General features: G+C 32.2%; 1 protein-coding gene across 2 annotated transcripts in view; it reads left to right on the forward strand.

The window, feature by feature from the left end:
• The window catches only part of ALCAM (activated leukocyte cell adhesion molecule), a 181,308-nt gene extending 163,997 nt beyond the window's left edge, over positions 1-17,311 (forward strand). For both annotated transcript variants that reach the window (XM_039856923.1, XM_039856922.1), the window contains 2 exons: positions 13,182-13,297; positions 14,837-17,311. In XM_039856923.1, coding sequence (XP_039712857.1) covers positions 13,182-13,269 — 88 coding nt within the window. In that variant the 3' untranslated portion in view covers positions 13,270-13,297; positions 14,837-17,311. The remainder of the gene's footprint in view (positions 1-13,181; positions 13,298-14,836) is intronic.
• The last annotated feature ends 681 nt before the right edge of the window (positions 17,312-17,992 follow it).

Here is a 17,992-nt window from a genome sequence, read left to right on the forward strand (position 1 = left end):
GAAAATTATTGTGTAATATATAGGCAACCTATAAATCTAAAAATCACAATATTCTTTGTTAGTTCTGCTTTTATATAATGCTATATTATTGCGCTACTGTCTCAGAGGAAAATGCAGACAGTTCTAAATTAATGGAAGGACTGAAGAGGACTTGAGTATAATACTGAAACCTCAAGAAACAATGTTATATTAGCCTTTCTAAAGCCATTCTCGTTAGTATCTCTTGGTATATGAAACAAGATCTTGCATGAAGGTTGATTTTAACCGACTTCTATTTCCAATCAATATTCATTCTAAACTCAAATGTATGTTCTAATGAGGGAAAATATATTCCCACTGAATAAATTGAAAAGATAGTGCTGGAGAACCAATTATAGCACATTTTTAATGACTTTCCTCATTTAACGCTACATAAGCACCTACTGATTTTATTTATTTATTTATTTATTTATTTATTTATTTATTTATTTAGGTTCTTTTACTGAAATCTTCAACAATGATGTAAATGCAATTAATCCTATTTCATAGCATGTAAGACAGTGAGATTAACCTACTCAAGATAATATAAGTAGTAAGTATTCCATATCTCATATATTTTCAGAAACATTTAATGCCTCATCAGGACTTCTTTGGAATTGCCATTTCATCTCTGCTTTTGATGTCTTGCTGGCATTTAGTATAGTGCTAGAGATGGAAGAGCTGATGTGGTCTCTCCCCTCAGAAGTCTAGCTTATCCAAGCTTTGGCTTCCTTCTCTTTCCCTACCCATGGCCTGGCAGGAAGCCAGAAGAAGGAAGCAAATAAAATTCCCTATTATTCTATCAAATCATAAATAATAGAGTAGACGAGAAGGGAAATAAGATAATGTGGAAATGCTGGAGTCCCCATTCAGTCAACCACAAGGTCATTGGCCACTCAAAGGGCAGAACCAACCATCACTCTGCCCTCTGTGACTATGCGAGACCCAAAACATTTCCAGAGGAAAGGGCATGTATCGAAATATAGTGTTTTCAATTTTTTAAATCTCTTCTAGCTGAATATATTCATTTCAATTTTTTTTAACTTTTTAAATTTCAAATTTTTGTCTTCATTATCTTTTCAAAGGTGAAGGGAAGTCATATTCCCTGAACACCTGCCATGGTGTTCTGTCCCATCATTATCATAAGGATACACTTCAAACCATAATGGTGAATGCAGGCAGGTGGCATACCATTTTCATGGGTATTCAGTTTTGCTATGTTTATTTTGATCTTTCAACCTTTTAAAAGGATGGTCCCCAAAATTACTCTTGGCCTAGAAGGAAGGGCTATTTTCTATTTCTTATTGAGTACAGAAGGATTCCCTATTGAAGTGGATATATTCTTTGAGAATCTTAGAAATTCTAAGGATATAAATGTGAAAGTCATAATAAGCCTAACAATTTATTCTACTTCATTTCCTTCTTTAAATCTAGAAAATGCTGGCATCTGTCCTCCTGAGATGCAGGGATTAGAGCCCTCCTCTTCTGCTCTAACACTTTATTAAGCTTGGCCCAAGAGGAAACTCACTCTGCTGACAGTTGTGACCAGGGGACAGAGAAAAATAACTATTCTCTTGGATATGACCCTAATTAGCTATAGGTGTCAGTGGCCAGTTTGTTAGAGGTGGTGATTCTACATTGCCAGAGTCCCAGTCTTAAAAATCGACAGTACTGGTGCCCTTCTGCTGTGTGTCCCAGGCATGTTATAAATTAAAAATAAAAGAAAATGCTCTTCAAACCAGAAAGTATTAATGACTTCTCATATATCCTCTGAGTTTTCAATTTCAATCCTCTGAGGTTTCAATACATATATATATACATATATATACATATACATACATAAAATTCAGGCATTTATATATATATACATATATATATTTATATATATTTATACATATATATTTATATATATAAATGCCTGAATTTTAGGAAAACCTAAAATCTTATGAACTCTTTAATGGGTTAATTATTTATATATATAAAAATGCCTGAATTTTAGGAAAACCTAAAATCTTATGAACTCTTTCATGGGTTAATTATTTTAAGTGGATGTTGTCTTTGTTTTTTAAATATATAATTCAAATATTTCATATATCTTTCAAATGATACCACATCCCAAGATTGTGATATATTTGTTATCACCTCCCACTTCTACCCGCTTCACTTTTCATACCTCCTCCATCTCCAACTGACTTATTTTTAAGAAATATTCGACATATAACACCGAGTAAGTTTAAGGTATACACCAACGTGTTGATTTGATATATTTATATTTTGGAATATGATTACTACTATGGCATTAGCTATCACTGCCATCATGTCAAATAATTATGATTTCATTTTGTGATAAGAACATTTATGAACTAGTCTCTTAGTAACTTTGAAGTGTTAAAATAAAGGCGCATTTAGGAGATACCACCAGGTTAGTCCCCTACCTTATTTGAAAATCTCAAAACAACTTTATAATATTGGAGGAAAACTCACACAAAAAAAGAATCTCCTAAAAAGTTATTTAAAAGTATTGAATCCTTAATAGATACTGTGTTTATGGAAATAACACAGACAAGAGTTGAGACCAGCTTTAACTCTCTTCCACTACTGCATAACTATATGGCCTTGAGGTACAGCTCCTTTGACTCACCTTCTATTTGGTGAGTTCCTGTCACCTGCTAGGGGCTTTCACTTATACTGTCACATTTATCTTCACACCAGCCCTGTGAGTAGATCCTATTGTTCCCCCAGTATATAGATCGGAAAGCGTGCTTAAGAAGAGAGACTGGTCTAAGGACATTCAGCTCAGACTTGACACATGAAGATGAGAACCCAGGCCCACTGACCTCCTCTCTGCCTCATAGATTAGACTAGAGGGTCACCAATAGGGCTATTCCCAAGATTAATTTATTGTGATTCTATTAAATTTTCTATTTAAATTCTATTTAAATGTTCTCTCATAGTTAAAGTTACAAAAAAGTTGACTGATAAAGAAATTTTAAGACAAATAACCATAATTTTTATTTTTACCCAAGCACTTGTTCTTTATAATTGCCTAATCTTGTCCCTCAAATTAATTGACTGAAAAATATTTTGCCAAAGAGAATGATTTAAATAAATTTTTGTTCTGTTCTCATCGTAGATGGATTTCTATCCTCTGTAATTCATTCAAATCTTTGAATTTTTCCAAAATTAAAAAGGACGCATCCATAAAATTACATTTATTTTTACCACATCAAGACAAAAGTAATCAGAATAATTTTTAAAGTTTTCCTTTCTCTACTAAGGAGAGTGGACTCTCAATAATGAAAATGGAGAAATTCATAATAAAATCCATTTAAATCGTATATACATATACTCACTAAATAAACCTGCCCCCACCAGCAACACTATTTTTATTTCTATTTAGTACATTTCACAGTGGTTAACACTTAGCATATTTGTATAACTGCGTAACTTGGTGCATGGATGCTGGAGCAAGGCTGCTGGAGTTTCATTTCTGGCTTTGCTACTTATTAGCTGTGCGACTACAAAAAAGTTTATTTGTCTCAATGTAAAATAGAGATATCCTAAGGCTGCAATAATTAATCTCTATGCAGCACTTAGAACAGTACATGGTGCATTAAGTCATAATAAGTGTTAGTGGTTATTATTTTGGAGAATGAGATTAAGAAAAGAAGGGAGAGTTTTACTTTTCATTTGCCATTACTTATTGTTTTGTTTTGTAAACTTTAAAATAAAATATATAATTGGCTTGATGTTACCCAGCTTTTATTCCACAAATATATTCTACAAATATTTCATGTTGTTCTCAACAAGCCCTGTTTTGTAATTCCAAATGGTGAGCAGAGGTCATTTTCATCTGTACAGATATGCTGAAAGATATGTGATTTGCCCCAAGTACCATAACTTCCCTAGAGAGAATTCTCGTCACTCCCTTCCTCTTGATACCTCCTTCTTCTATCTGATACGACTTGATGAAATCTCCATCCCTAGACAAATAAATCTAACTAGAAAGAAAATAAAATGAGAAATGGCATTCTGTTTCTCATTGCACCTTTTGCCTGGTTCTTTCAATCTCTGGCCTTGAGGACCATGCTTTAGCTTTTCTCTGTATAATGTTTTTTATGATATTCAGGTAATATTTGCTTGCATTAAAGGTGCAATTACATCTGTTTTGATAAATGTATATACCTTTGTAACCATTACTTTACAATATAGAGCATCCCATCACCCCAGAAAGTTCCCTTGGACTTCTTGTCTAAGCCACCAACCCTGTTCTCAAAGGCAGCCAATGTGCTGATTGTTATCACCAAGATTTGCCTAATCCTGAACCTCATCTATGTGGAATTATGCAAAATGTACTCTTTTATGTCTGGCTTCTTTCATTTAACATAATGTTTCTGAGATACATGTATTAATGATTTCATTTTTTTTTAAATTGCTGAGTAGGTTTCCATTGTTAGACTATATCACATTATTTTAATCTATTCTCTTGTTTATAGACATTTTAGTTTCCAGTTTGGGCCATTATGAGTAATATGTCTAAAATCAACATTCCTTTGCAAACGTTTTGGTGGGCATACATTTTCACTCTCTTGGGTAAATACCTAGAAATGAAATTGCTAGGTCATAGGGTAGATATTTGTTCATGAGAAATTGCCACACATCTTTCCAAAGTATGTATCCTATTTGCAATTCCCACCAGCAGTATATGAGAGTTTCACTTCTTCCACATTCTTGCCTAAATTTGGTGTTGTTATTCTGTTTAATTTTTTGTCAAAGATGTGTGAAATGATATCTAATTTTGGTTTTAGCTTACATTTCCCTGAAAACTAATGATTTTAAGTCCATATGTTTATTGGTCATCTTCTTTTGTGCAGTAACTTTTCAAATCTTTTGCCTATGATTTTATTGGCATTTGTCCTATTGTGATTGATTTGTAACAGTTCTTTGCATAATTTGTATAAAAGAAGTCCATTGTCATAGATATATTGTGTATATTTTGTCCTAGTCTGTGGCTTGGTTTTTCTTTTTCTTAATGGTGGCTTTTGATGAGCAGAAGTTTTTAATTTTGATGAAGAGCAACTTATTAATTTTTTCCTATAATGTTTAATGCTTTTTATGTTCATTCTACAAAATCCTTGCTTATACCAAAGTGGAAAGTATATTTTTCTATGTCTTTTTCTAGAAACTTTATAGTTTTAACTTTTACATTTAAAGATATGATATATGTAAGATTTTGTGTTCGGTTCAAGACATAGGTGGTTTATTTGTTTGTTTGTTTCTTGCTTTAGCACCATTTGCTCAAAAGATTTTCTTTTGGCCTTGGCACATTGTCACAATAATAATGGTAATGTGAGTCCTTCAATTTCGATATTTTGCTTATGTCAGCAATCTTGTTTCTTTACATTTCCATATAAATTTTAGCAACTTGTTAATTTCTACCAAAAAAAATTTAAACTGTGTGGATTGTGGTTGCTTTGAATTTATAGATAAATTGAGTAGTTTGAAATCTTAAAAGTATTTAGTCTTCCAATTCATGATTATCACATATTTATTTATCCATTTACTTAAATGTTTTCTTAGCAATATTTCATAACTTTTAATGTAGGCATTTAACATGTATTATAAAGTCTATTCTTATGTTTTATGTATTACAGCTATTATATATACAATTATTTTTTAATTTTTCCTTTTCATTTGTATTTAGTGGTGTATGCAAATATTATTAATGTTTGTTGAAATGTATACAACCATCTTCTTAAATTTATTTTTTAGTTCTATTAGTTGTTTTGTGATTCCTTAAGATTTCTATGTAAACAATCATTTCGTCTTCAAATAGAGATCATTTTACTTCTTCCCTTCTTTTCTGTATGCCTTTTATTTCTTTTTCTTGCTTTATTGCACTCATGGAGACCCACGATACAATGTTGAATAGAAATATGAAAACAGACATCTTTACATGTTTCTAGTCTACATGTAAGGGCACAATCCCCCAGACTTCCAAGTCTGCTCAAGATTTCTGACCCCAACAACAAGGACTTAGAGTTCAAATATAAAGGTAAAGGGAAGAATTCACATAAAAGCACCCTCGCTTCTGACACGAACTCTGGTTTGGGTTGTTTCCCAAAATCATCCTCAGGTTTGATAATTTCCTAGAAATATAGAACTCCCTGAAACCTATTAAATTCATGTTTATGTTCATTACAATTAAAGGATACATTAAAATTAGCCAAGGGAAGGGAATATAGGGCAACATCTGAGAAGGCTTCAAATGGGAAGTTGTCTTCAGGGATGTGTTTTTCTAATGGTATTGATATGTGGCAAAAACATGGAGTATTGACAATCTGAGAAGCTTACCTGAGGTTTGGTGTTCAGAGATTTTATTGAGCCTCAATTATTATGGGCATAATTGATTAATTGTTCAGGTAGTCAAACTCATTCTTCAGCCTTTTCCTTCCCTAGAGGTCAGGCCGATGTCACAAGGCCACAACCACCCTGAACCATATGCTGTTCTTTCCGGTGGGGCTAGCCAGCTCCCACGCTAAATCTTTTGGGTGTCGATGGCCCTAAATTGAGACAACGCCTCAGCATAAACTATAAAGTGTGATCCAAGAGGCCCACCATAAATAAGAAAGCCACTCCTATCACTTGGAAAATTCTGTTTGGAGAATATCTCCTAGGAACTCAGCACAAAGACCAGATCTCTTTTGGGGCAAGGCCCAATTCTTTACTACACAATGTCCTTAAACAGGTTGAAGAAATTTTTAATATTCCTAGATTACTAAGAGTAACAAATCATTGTTGAATTTTCTCAAATGCCCTTTATGTATTACATTACTTCTATATCTACATTATTTCTACAAATAATCATATTGTTTTCTCATGTTCTTTATTCTGAAAAAACAAGGTAATTTACATTGATAGATTATTGAATATCAACCAGTCTTGCATTCCTGGAATAAATCCCACTCTATTATGATGTATCGTAATTTTTATGTATTGATGCATACAATTCGCAACATATTTTTAAGGATTTTTTTTTGTCTAAATTCGTGAGAGATATTGGTCTCTAATTTTCTTTTTTTATAATATCTCTGGCAAGTTTTGGTACTAGGGTAATGTGGGCTTAGTAAAATGGGGTGAAAAGAGTTCTATCCTCTTGCTGAGTTTGTTATTTCCTTAAATGTTTGATATAATTTAACAATAAAACCACATGGACCTAGAATTTCTTTATGAGAACTTGCTTTAAAATAAAATTTTGTGATTTTAATTTCTTTAATAGATCTAAGGTACTTCTTGAATAAATTTTGGTAAGTTTTTCAAGGAAAATATCCATTTCACTTAAATTGTTGACATTTTTGCAAAAAGAAAAAGTTGTCCATCAGATTCCCTTATCCTGTCTTGCCTAGGGGTTCTATAGTCATAACACTCTCTGTTTTCTAATATTCTTATTTTATACTTGTTCTTTCATCTTGCTCAGTCTTTTTAGGGAGTTACTAATTTTCTTAATATTTTAAAAACTAACTCTTTGCATGATTTTTATTTGTATTGCTTATTTTCAATTTTAATCATTTTCTCCCAGCTTTATTGAAATATAATAAATAATTAGTTGCTCATATTTAGATTGTACAGTTCACTGTTTTTTTCAATTATAGTTGGCATATAATAATATATTAGTTTCAATTGTACAGCATAGTGATCAGAGATTCATATAACTTGCAAAGCAATCACTCCACTAAATCTAGTACCCTTCTTCCCCCTTATATATTTATTAAAACATTGTTGACTATTTTTCTTATGCTACACTATATACCTCCATGACTATTTTGTAACTATCTATTTGTATTTCTTAATCCCTTCGCCCTTGCTCTTATCATTTAACTATTTCCTTCTAGTTATTTAAACTTGTTCTTCTTTTTTTTTTAATTTCATAAAGTAAATTAAGAATTTAGATCAGTTAGCCTTTCTTCTTTTATAAGACAAGTGTTTAAATTATGAAGTTCAATCTCAACACTATGTTAACTTCATTCCACAAACTTCAGTATGTTGTATTTTCACATTCATTCAGTTCAAAATATTTTTAAATTCCTGTTGTGGTTTCTTATTTGGAGTCATGTAATTAGAACTATATTAAATTCCAACATTTCTCATTTAATTCTGTTTTGTTAAGACAACCTATTCTGTATGCTTTTAATCTTTTGAAATGCATTGAGTTTTTGTTGTTGTTGTTGTTGGGTTTTTTGTGTGTGTTTTTTGTTTGTTTGTTTGTTTTTTAGCCTAGTGTGCAGGCATAGTATTTCCTGGTGGATGCTATGTGGGTATTTAAATTTAAAAATTGTGGTGATGGGTACAGTATTTTTTAGCTGCATGTGAAGTTACATAATGGTTTGTTTAAATCTTCTTATCTTTAATTTGTTTTCAAATGATATAAAATCACTTAATATCTAATATACTTTCAATAACAGAGCTATCCAGTTTTAGCTACTTCATAATCATGCATACTGAATTTTGATCCATTTATCCTATCAACTACTGAGAATAGGTTCTTAAATTCTCTAAATAATTGTGTATTTGTCTATATCTTCCTCTAGTTTTGTCAGTTTTTGCTTTATTCTTTTATTAGGCACATACACTTAAAATTGTTATAACATTTTTAGATCTTGAGTCTGTTATAATTATAAAACATCTCTCATTATCCCTGTAATATTGCTTGTGTTGAATTTTACTTTGCCTGATATTAATATAGCCAAACTGCTTCCATATGCTTACTGTTTACATGTACATTTTTTTCTGTCCTTTCATTTTCAATTATCTATCTCCTTATACTTAAAATGCATCTCATATGCAGTAAGGCTGACCAAACTATGACTCCCAGGCTGCTGCCTCATTTTGTAAATAAATGTATATGGGACCACAGTCGTGCCCATTTATTTACATATCGTCTGAGTTGTTTCACACTACACTGCCAGAGTTGAAGTGTTGGAACAAAAACCATAAGGTCTGCAAGCCTAAAATATTTACTATCTGGACCTTTCAAAAAAATTTAACCTCTGCTATAGAGCATTTAGTTTTCTTGCATAGTGCAGTCTGATTATCTAACTTTTAATTGGAGAATTTAGCCAAGTTACATTTGACTTAATTATCGATATTGTTACGTTTGAGACTACCATCTCTCTATTTGTTTTCTAGTTGTCTTCTGTTCCTCTTTTCTTGCTTTGGAGTTACTCAAATAAGATTTAATATTACGTTTTAATTTCTCTGCTGGCTTTTTAACTATACCTCTCTATATTCTTTTATTGTGGTTACTCTAGGTATTACAATAGGAACTCTTAATTTATAACATCTATTTCTGTAATAATCTAAAATCTTTGAACCATTATAATTTCATTTAACCTCCTCCATAGACTTGTAGCGTGAGTTTTATAATATATGCAGTTGTAGTGGATAGACAACAATAGCAAAAAGGATAGAGGAAGTTAAATTAAATAATATTTCAAGGGTCTTATATATAATGCTATATAGAGATCATTAAATGGTTATCTTTGTAAAACTTTTTTAAAATAGTATTTATATTTTACTTTGTAAACATAATCTGTATTCATTCTTTCTTGTACACCAGAATTTTCATCTGGTGTCATTGCCCTTCAACCAAAGAATTTCTTTTAATACTTCTCTTAGCACTGGTTTGCTAGTGATGATTTCTCTCAGTTTTTTTTCATTAAATGTAATATGTCTTTATTTTGCCTTTAATTAAAAGGTCTTTTTATTGGATATAAAAATTCTGATTTGAGAGATTTTTCTTTAAGCATTTTCAAGATGTTTAATTATCTTCGGTATGCATTTTTTCCTGATTAGACATCAGTTATTATTCATGACATTGTTCTCCGGAACGAATATTCTGTGGTTACTTTCACATCCTTCTCTTTTATATGCTTTTTATTAGTTTTATTATGATGTACTTAAGTGTGTTTTTCTTTTTATTATTCCTGCTTGGAAGTTGCTGAGAATTTTGGATCTGCAAGTGAATGCAGATCAACAAACCTGGGAATATTTTTATTGTTTCTTCAAATATATTTTCTGGCCCGTTCTCTTTTGCTTCTCCTACTTAGATTCCAAGTACACGTACATCAGACTGCTCAATATTGCCCCACAGCTCACTGAGTTTCTGCTTTTTTCCCTATCATCTTTATCATTTTTAGAATGTATAATTTATGTTTTTGTCCTTAAGCTCACTGGGGCTTTCTTCTGCCATCTCTAATCTGATGATAAGACAATTTAGTGAATTGTTCACTTCCAATATTGTAGTTTTAAGCTGGAGAATTATTTATCTTTACATTTTTTTGGTGCTGAAATTTCCATCTGTTCTCTCATTGTTACCATATTTCTCTAAGTCTTCAAACATGTGATGTAATAACTGATTTAAAGTTCTTGCCTGCTATTGCCAAAGTCTGTGTCATCCAAGGACATTCTCTGGAATTTGTGTTACATTTTTCTATTCTTCATATATATGGTAGCTTTTTTATTATATACTAATCTTTTGGGGGGGTGATATGTTATAAAAATTCTAGTCTCTGTTATAGTCTTCTAAAGGACATGGGTTGTTTTTCCTAGCAAGGAATTATATCACTGGCTGATTTTCTTAAGCTCGTGAAGGTTACGTTTACACTTTATGTGGCACATCTGTCTTAGTGTGAGTGCTGAATATCGACCCATTGTCTTTACTTGGTTTTTCTGGGATTTTAATAGAAAGATATATCTTTGTTAAGGACTTCTGTCTTGGTGACCTTAACTTCAGACCGTTTCCTTGCGTGGGTAGTAGCTAAAATCTATATCAAGTTTTTAGGCTTTCCAGCTGTTGCTTTCTGCTGGCCTATGTGAAATTTTGCCCACCTATGTGCAGTTTAGGAGTCATCCAAGGAAGTTATTGTGTTTTACAAATCAGTGTGGCTTTCTTCTCCTTGAGATTTTTCTCCTTTATTTCCAGCTTTTGTTCTAGTTAGTCTATGTCTCTGCAACTGGGAAGTGCTCTCAGAGGAAAAGTTATGTAAAAATAGAGCTCACCCAGTATAAGGGTCCAATTCCCTTTCTAGTTTCTAGTTTCTTCTATCACCCTCAAGTACAGTCAAATAGTTTATTCTATATTTTTCTGAGAGTTTATAATTGTCATAAATGTAAGGATTAACAAAACACAGGGTTTTAAAAAATCATTACTAGTACCAAAAAGGAGAGGAGTGAAGAGGCTTTGAGAATCATGTGGCTTTCCTTGATTGCCACGATATTTTACTGATTTATAGAAATTATAAGTATTAGTATATATTGGAATATATAGTTAGGAGCTATTAGAATAATCAAGGTACATATTTATACATATAACTTTGTGCAGTTTTATCTGAAAAGATTGGAATGAGACATCAGGTTCTGTCATTCAGTGTAGTATTCTCTCTATTTTATGTGTCTGTAAGAAAGTAAGTGGGTGTGTATGAACTTCATATTTGTGGACACAAATTCATAAGGAACAGTAAAAGGAAATAAATATGAACATAAATAGTCACCGACATATTTTATATGTTACATGTATTATATACTATATTCCTACAAAAAAGTATGCTAGAGAAAAGGAAATGTTAGTAAGAATGTTATGATTACAATGAAGAGAAAATACATTTACAGTAAAATCAGTTAGTTCAGTTTAGTAAAAGAAATTGTCTGTATGCCTACTATTTCTAGTCAGTGTGTATGTGCTATGGATAAAATAGAAATAAAACATGGTCCTTATTCTCACGGAATTTATACTTGAGAAGACTAAAGAGATTGACCATATCTCGAAGTGTCATAAAACAGATGGCTGGAGATCTGGGTGGAGGTTCTCCAAAGAAAAGAGCGAGCTGGATCTCTATATTTAAGGGCTGAAGAACGCAAAAAAATGCCAGAATCTTAATCAGAAGCCTTAGAGGGCCACGCTTTAGGAATAGGGGAAAACCAGAAGACTGGATCTCACTAAAACTGCAACTGGGCCCCAACCTGTCTCAAGCTCTGATTGAACTGGAGTCATCAATTCCTCACCCTATCTCCTAAGGAAAGGAGAAACCTTATCTGATGGAAAATAATGTTCATTTATACATCATGTCATGTAAAATAAAAAAGACTAGATAAGCAAAGAGTCAAGAAAATACAACCAATAATCAAGACAAAAAGTAGAACAAACAGATCCATGCATGATTTGGATAACACAGTTCACAAAGATATTAAAGAACTAAGTAATATATTGAAAGCAGAAGAAAATATGGTCAAAGGAGATGAATAGAATGGAAAATTGAAATGTTATGATTTTTTCTGAGTGGTCACAAAACCAAGGAATTGAGCTATGTTTTTAAGAAAATCTAATTTCTGCTCTTAAAGGATAGAACCCAGTCAGTCATGTGTAATTATGGCAGCCACTAAGGCAGTGTTTCTCAAACTTCAGCATGAGGCAGAACCACTTGGAGGTCTTGAATAGCATACGTTGCAGGCTCCATTCCCAGAGTTCCTGTTTCCACAGCTCTGTTGCTGGACCTCAGAATGTGTACTTCTGTAGAGTTCCCAGAGGTTGCAGATACTACTGATATGGGACTATGATTTGAAAACCATCACATTAGAACTGCATAGGCTTCTGCTGCCAATTCTCTGTCATAAACTTGGATCTCTTTTAATCTTGCTTTTAATTAATTCAGTAAAACAGAATCCATGAACAATGATACAAGGGACTGGTGTGATGGAGAATGCCAAAAAGGGAAAGGCCCTAATGAAACTCCCTCAGAAAATTTTTGCAGAAAGTATTTGCCCAGAATGAAAATTTTGACTATTCAATGGTAATAATTACATTCCAGAAAGCGGAGAGAAAAACAACCCAGCCAAAAACACGATATAACTAAATATGCATAGTCTGTGTTCAAAATAATAGATTTCTTTTTCTCTTGGAATTTATTTAATGCAACCTCACTCTCAAGGTAATTTAATTGAAATGGGTTCTGTTATCAGTCAAGTGCGGAGTTGTTCATCCTAACAGTTTACCTGTATTAGATGTAAAACATCCACTTTTCAAAGAAACATTAACCTGAATCCTAAATTTAAAAAATAATAATGTATGTGTGTGTCTATGTAATAATGTTTATTTCATTCTTTTGTAGGACTGCATCAAAACATGTAAACAAGGACCTTGGTAATCTGGAGGAAAATAAAAAGTTAGAAGAAAACAATCACAAAACAGAAGCCTAAGAGAGAAATTGTTCTAGTTGTTGTCCAGGTGAGCAGGCCACATGAGGTTTATAGAAATAATTCTCAGGAAAGTATGAAACATCCTAGGAGGTGAAGGGGAAAGCCTTAACACTGAGTCTTGTAAAATAGGAAGAGAGTTTTTCAAAAGCAAACTTTGGTGATTCAGAAAGTAGTTCTCAAAAGAAGGAATTTCAAGTTTTCCTATCCTCTAAGAAAAAAAAAAAATCATTATCTGAATAATTAAAAACAATTTTGAGATTTTAACATTCAATTAGCATTATGTACTCTAATACCCCAAATTTTCCTGAGTGCAAAGAAGCTTAATTTTATAAATTGATATTTTGGTTGGATGAGAGCTGATTCTAATACTTTAAATTTATTTTTTAAAAAAATTATGAGAATAATCTCAAAATATAAAAATTTTAATCCAAGGATTTAAGATACTTAAAAGTGTCAGAGTATTTATACAGCCATCTCCCAAATCATTTTAATGAAAAGGCTAACATATTTGTGTGTGTATATACACACACACACACACTTTCGTAGATAGTGTGTATATTATATATGTGTGTGTATGTATATATGTAACTATATATGCACATATATGTATAATGTATATGTTGATGTTGCATATATTTATGTATAATAACTAAATGAGTGTGATTTTTTAAGACAATCTTCAAAAGAGATATGTTTCCACGATATTGCCACTTGCAATTTGAGCTTTTGCTTTTATTTACATTCTGTTGAGCCAGCCAAACAGGGAACCCATTTGGACAAATTATTTTGTGTGTCCTTGAGAATAACTGTTACTGTAGCTTACTCACCTAAAGTTAAAATCCCCAACTGCCACAGTAAAACTTTGGTTCATTATAAATAAACCCCAAGTCACAATTTGAGTAGGTCACCCAAGTTAATCCCATGGAGAAGATATGGGGCATGGGAAAGAATTGTAATTTGAAAGATGCACACAGGGAAGAAAAATACGATAGTTTAAATGAGACATTTTTAAAATCTGAAAACCAAGATCTCAGACTGATTGGATGAAAGAAGAACTGGATTTCTTCCCCTACTCTGCCTTCCATTAAAGCCAAGTAGGCAGCATTTGAACCTGTTTTTTTGTTTTTTTTTTTCTGCTTCTCTTTTCTTCATTCCTCAACTTTTCATAAACATAGGTTTTAGCTTCTGTTTTCTTCAAAATTGGAGAGAGTAAATTCTTAAAGAAAAATTGAGCTTGAAGACAAAGCCTACAAGAGAGGGTGATTTGAAGGGATAAGTGAACTTTTTGAACTGAAGAGAAAGAGAATGAAATATTTTTCTGAAAAATCTTGTAATCCTCATATGAATTAAGCAATTTTCATACAAATTAAGATTCTCAACAGTTCCAAAAACTTATTTGTAGAGGGCTATGGCAATGCCTGAGATTATAGATGGGTTCAGGGACAATGGAATTTTTTGAAAGGCTTCTATAATGTAATTCCTGTTACTTTTAGTACAAAGCATCTGTTGATGGTGAAAAATGATTGCTATGGTAACTTACTAAATTATGTTTTCTTCATTATTTCAGAGAAAAAACTATATAGGCCAATTGAAGCATGAACGTGGATTGTATTTAAGACATATACAAAGACATTGACAGCAATTCGTGGTTCAAATATTAACAGTTCATTCTACCAAGCTGTCACAGGATTTTAGAGAATTATCTCAAGTCAAACAATGAAATGAAATTACAAACAATAATGCGTTTTGGCAGCCATGATGATAGGTCATTTGTTATGTTTGATTTGATATTTTTTTTCTGTAAATGTCTGCACTGAGGATTTCCTTTTGGTTTGCCTTTTATGTAAATTTTTTACGTAGCTATTTTTATACACTGTAAGCTTTGTTCTGGGAGTTGCTGTTAACCTGATGTATAATGTAATGTTTTTATTTCAATTGTTTATATGGATAATCTGAGCAGGTACATTTCTGATTCTGATTGGTATCAGTAATGTCTCAAACTTTCTCACAAGCGCCCAAATCCCAAAGGTGGCAGCTTGTGAAGGTTGGGGATACACATATTGCCCTATTCCAAAACTGTGATTTTTTTTTTTTTATCATGAGATGGGGAGGCAGAGAATCAGACTGATAAGCACCAGATGAGCTGATTTTGTGTATGGACCACCAGAAGACTCTCAGAAGTAAATCACACACACATATGGACACAGATACATAAAAATGGTACTCCCAAACTGACAATGTTGCCTACACTGAAAAAAAAAGGAACAGAATTTGGGTAGCATTTACCTTTAGAGACACCTGCTAGTAATTATTTTCTGTCAAAAAAGAAAAGAAAAAAAGAAAAACTACGTATGAGAGACAGTTTGAAAAAATCTTGGATAATATTTCCATTTTCATAGATCATGTTAATCACCGTATTGAAAAATTGGTGTTAAATCCTTTGGGTTATCCACTGCCTTAAAATTATACCTATTTCTTTTAAAAAAAGATATCAGTCAGAATTGGAGATTTTTAACAGTGGTCATTATCAAAGCCGTGTTATTTTCCACAGAATATAGAATATATATTTTTTTCGTGTGTGTTTTTGTTAACTACGCTACAGATATTGAATGCACCTTGAGATAATTTAGTGTTTTTAACTGGTACATAATTTATCAAGCAGTACATAAAAGTGTAATAATAAAATGTCTATGTATCTTTAGTTACATTCAAATTTGTAACTTTATAAACATGTTTTATGCTTGAGGAACTTTTTAGGGTGATAGTATAAATGAAAACTTTTTGAAGTAGACTGGATATGAGCCAATAGCTACTTGTGACTAGACTTTTAAACTTTGCTCTTTCAAGCAGAAGCCTGGTTTCTGGGAGAACATTGCACAGTCATTCTTATCCCAGGATTTACATAACTTTATTTAAAAAAAAAAAATGAACATCAGATTTCCAGGTATAGAAACGAGTTCTTTGGAAGGAAAAGGAAAACTGGTGTTTGTTTTTTTAGATTGATGGAATAAAAAATTATGAAGCCAATGAAAAATAAATTGAGGATTAAAGTCAGATGGAGATTAGGAATAATATTTTGCCACTTCTGCATTATTTCAAAACACACATTATTATACATTTGTAAACCATTTACTGTCTGGGCATTAGTGACTCAGTTTAATAAAAGCTTCCTGTAGTGCATTGATATGAATTAAATATATAAAATATTCTATTAAACTCAATGCTTTGTAAAATATTATGAGGAAAAAGAAAATATGTTATTTTGCCTCTAACTTTGATTTATTGAAGTTTTATTTGGCAGAAAAAAAAATATTGAATCTTGGTCAATATTTAAACCAAAGTGAAAGGGGAAAAACCAAAGTTCTTTGTTTTGCATGGCCAAGCCATTCTGTTATCTCTGTAAATACTGTGATTTCTTCTTTTTTTCTTTTCTCTTTAGAATTTTGTTGAAGAAATTCTAAAATTTTTAAACGCCTGCTTTCCACAATAAATCATGAACACTAAAATGAAAATACTTCCATATAAATACTTTTTCTTTTTTGCTTTTGGTGTGGGAGATCAAAGGTTCAAAGTCTAACTCCTCAGATATATTTGCAGAAAGAAGCACTGTGACAATAGAGGGGGTTATACTACAATTATTTCTTGGCTTCCACTTGCTATGGTTAACTAAATCCAAACATAGCTATTAGAACCTAGAGAACAGAACATTCAAAACTCAGAACTCTGGACTGAAAGCAGATAGTTTGCTGGGAAAAGGGAGAATGGCATTATTACTATTGAATCAATGTCTGGATTAAAAAAAAAAAGGAACGCATATTTGTGTAACAGCAGAGATATGCACAGCGAGGCTGGGAAGGAAGATCATGCACAATCCTCAACTTCTGAGGTTACGTCTCTCCAGTTTAACTCTTTGGCAACAGAAGACAGGTTTTGCTGGTTCGAGTTTCACTTTCAATCTGTGTTACAGGAATTGTATGTGGAAATTGATTAACATATCCGTCTATACGTAAAAGATAATAAAACTGAAATATGTCTTCACATATCTCTCATGGCTGTCTGCCTCTTGTCTAAACTAGGATGCTTATGTATAGAAAGTAGTTGTCTTTATTAAAACGAGTGGAAAACTCATTGTGACTCTCCGTCTCTCTGGAGAGAAAATGCAGCAGAATAAAATTCCCTGTGCCTTCCTGTTATGTCAGGTGGGCCACCTTAGCTAGTCCTAGATTTCACCTTTGATTGGTTCTATAATATGTGTGTCTCTGTCTTCAGTGATAGCATTGTAATTATTGTGGATGTCCTAGAAACTTAAGTAAGAGGACACTCCTAATTCTTCACTTCTACCACTTACAATACACTATTCAGTTTACCATTTGGAATTACCTAGGCATAAACTTTTATAGAAATTATTTCCCTTCAAAATAAGGTAAAGCCAGCTGTGTACATAAGGAAAAAAGTTAACATTTGTTGCGCCCATACTATGTGTTAAGGCCATCCACATATCTCTTATTTAATCCTGAAGAGTTATAAATAGTATTAAATATCCCCCATCGAATAGCTGAAAACTAACCAGAGAGCTTCTGTAACCCCTAAGTGCACATAAATTCTAAGTTGGTTAGCTGAGTTTCAAACTAGATCTGATTCTAAAGGCCATGCTTCTCCCAGACTATCATAGTTTCCAATCTTCTTTAATAAAGAAATCCTTCTTTTCATAACATGTAAAATT

The sequence above is a fragment of the Pteropus medius genome, unplaced genomic scaffold (assembly GCF_902729225.1).
Source record: "Pteropus medius unplaced genomic scaffold, Ma_sr-lr_union100, whole genome shotgun sequence".
NCBI lineage: Eukaryota > Metazoa > Chordata > Mammalia > Chiroptera > Pteropodidae > Pteropus > Pteropus medius.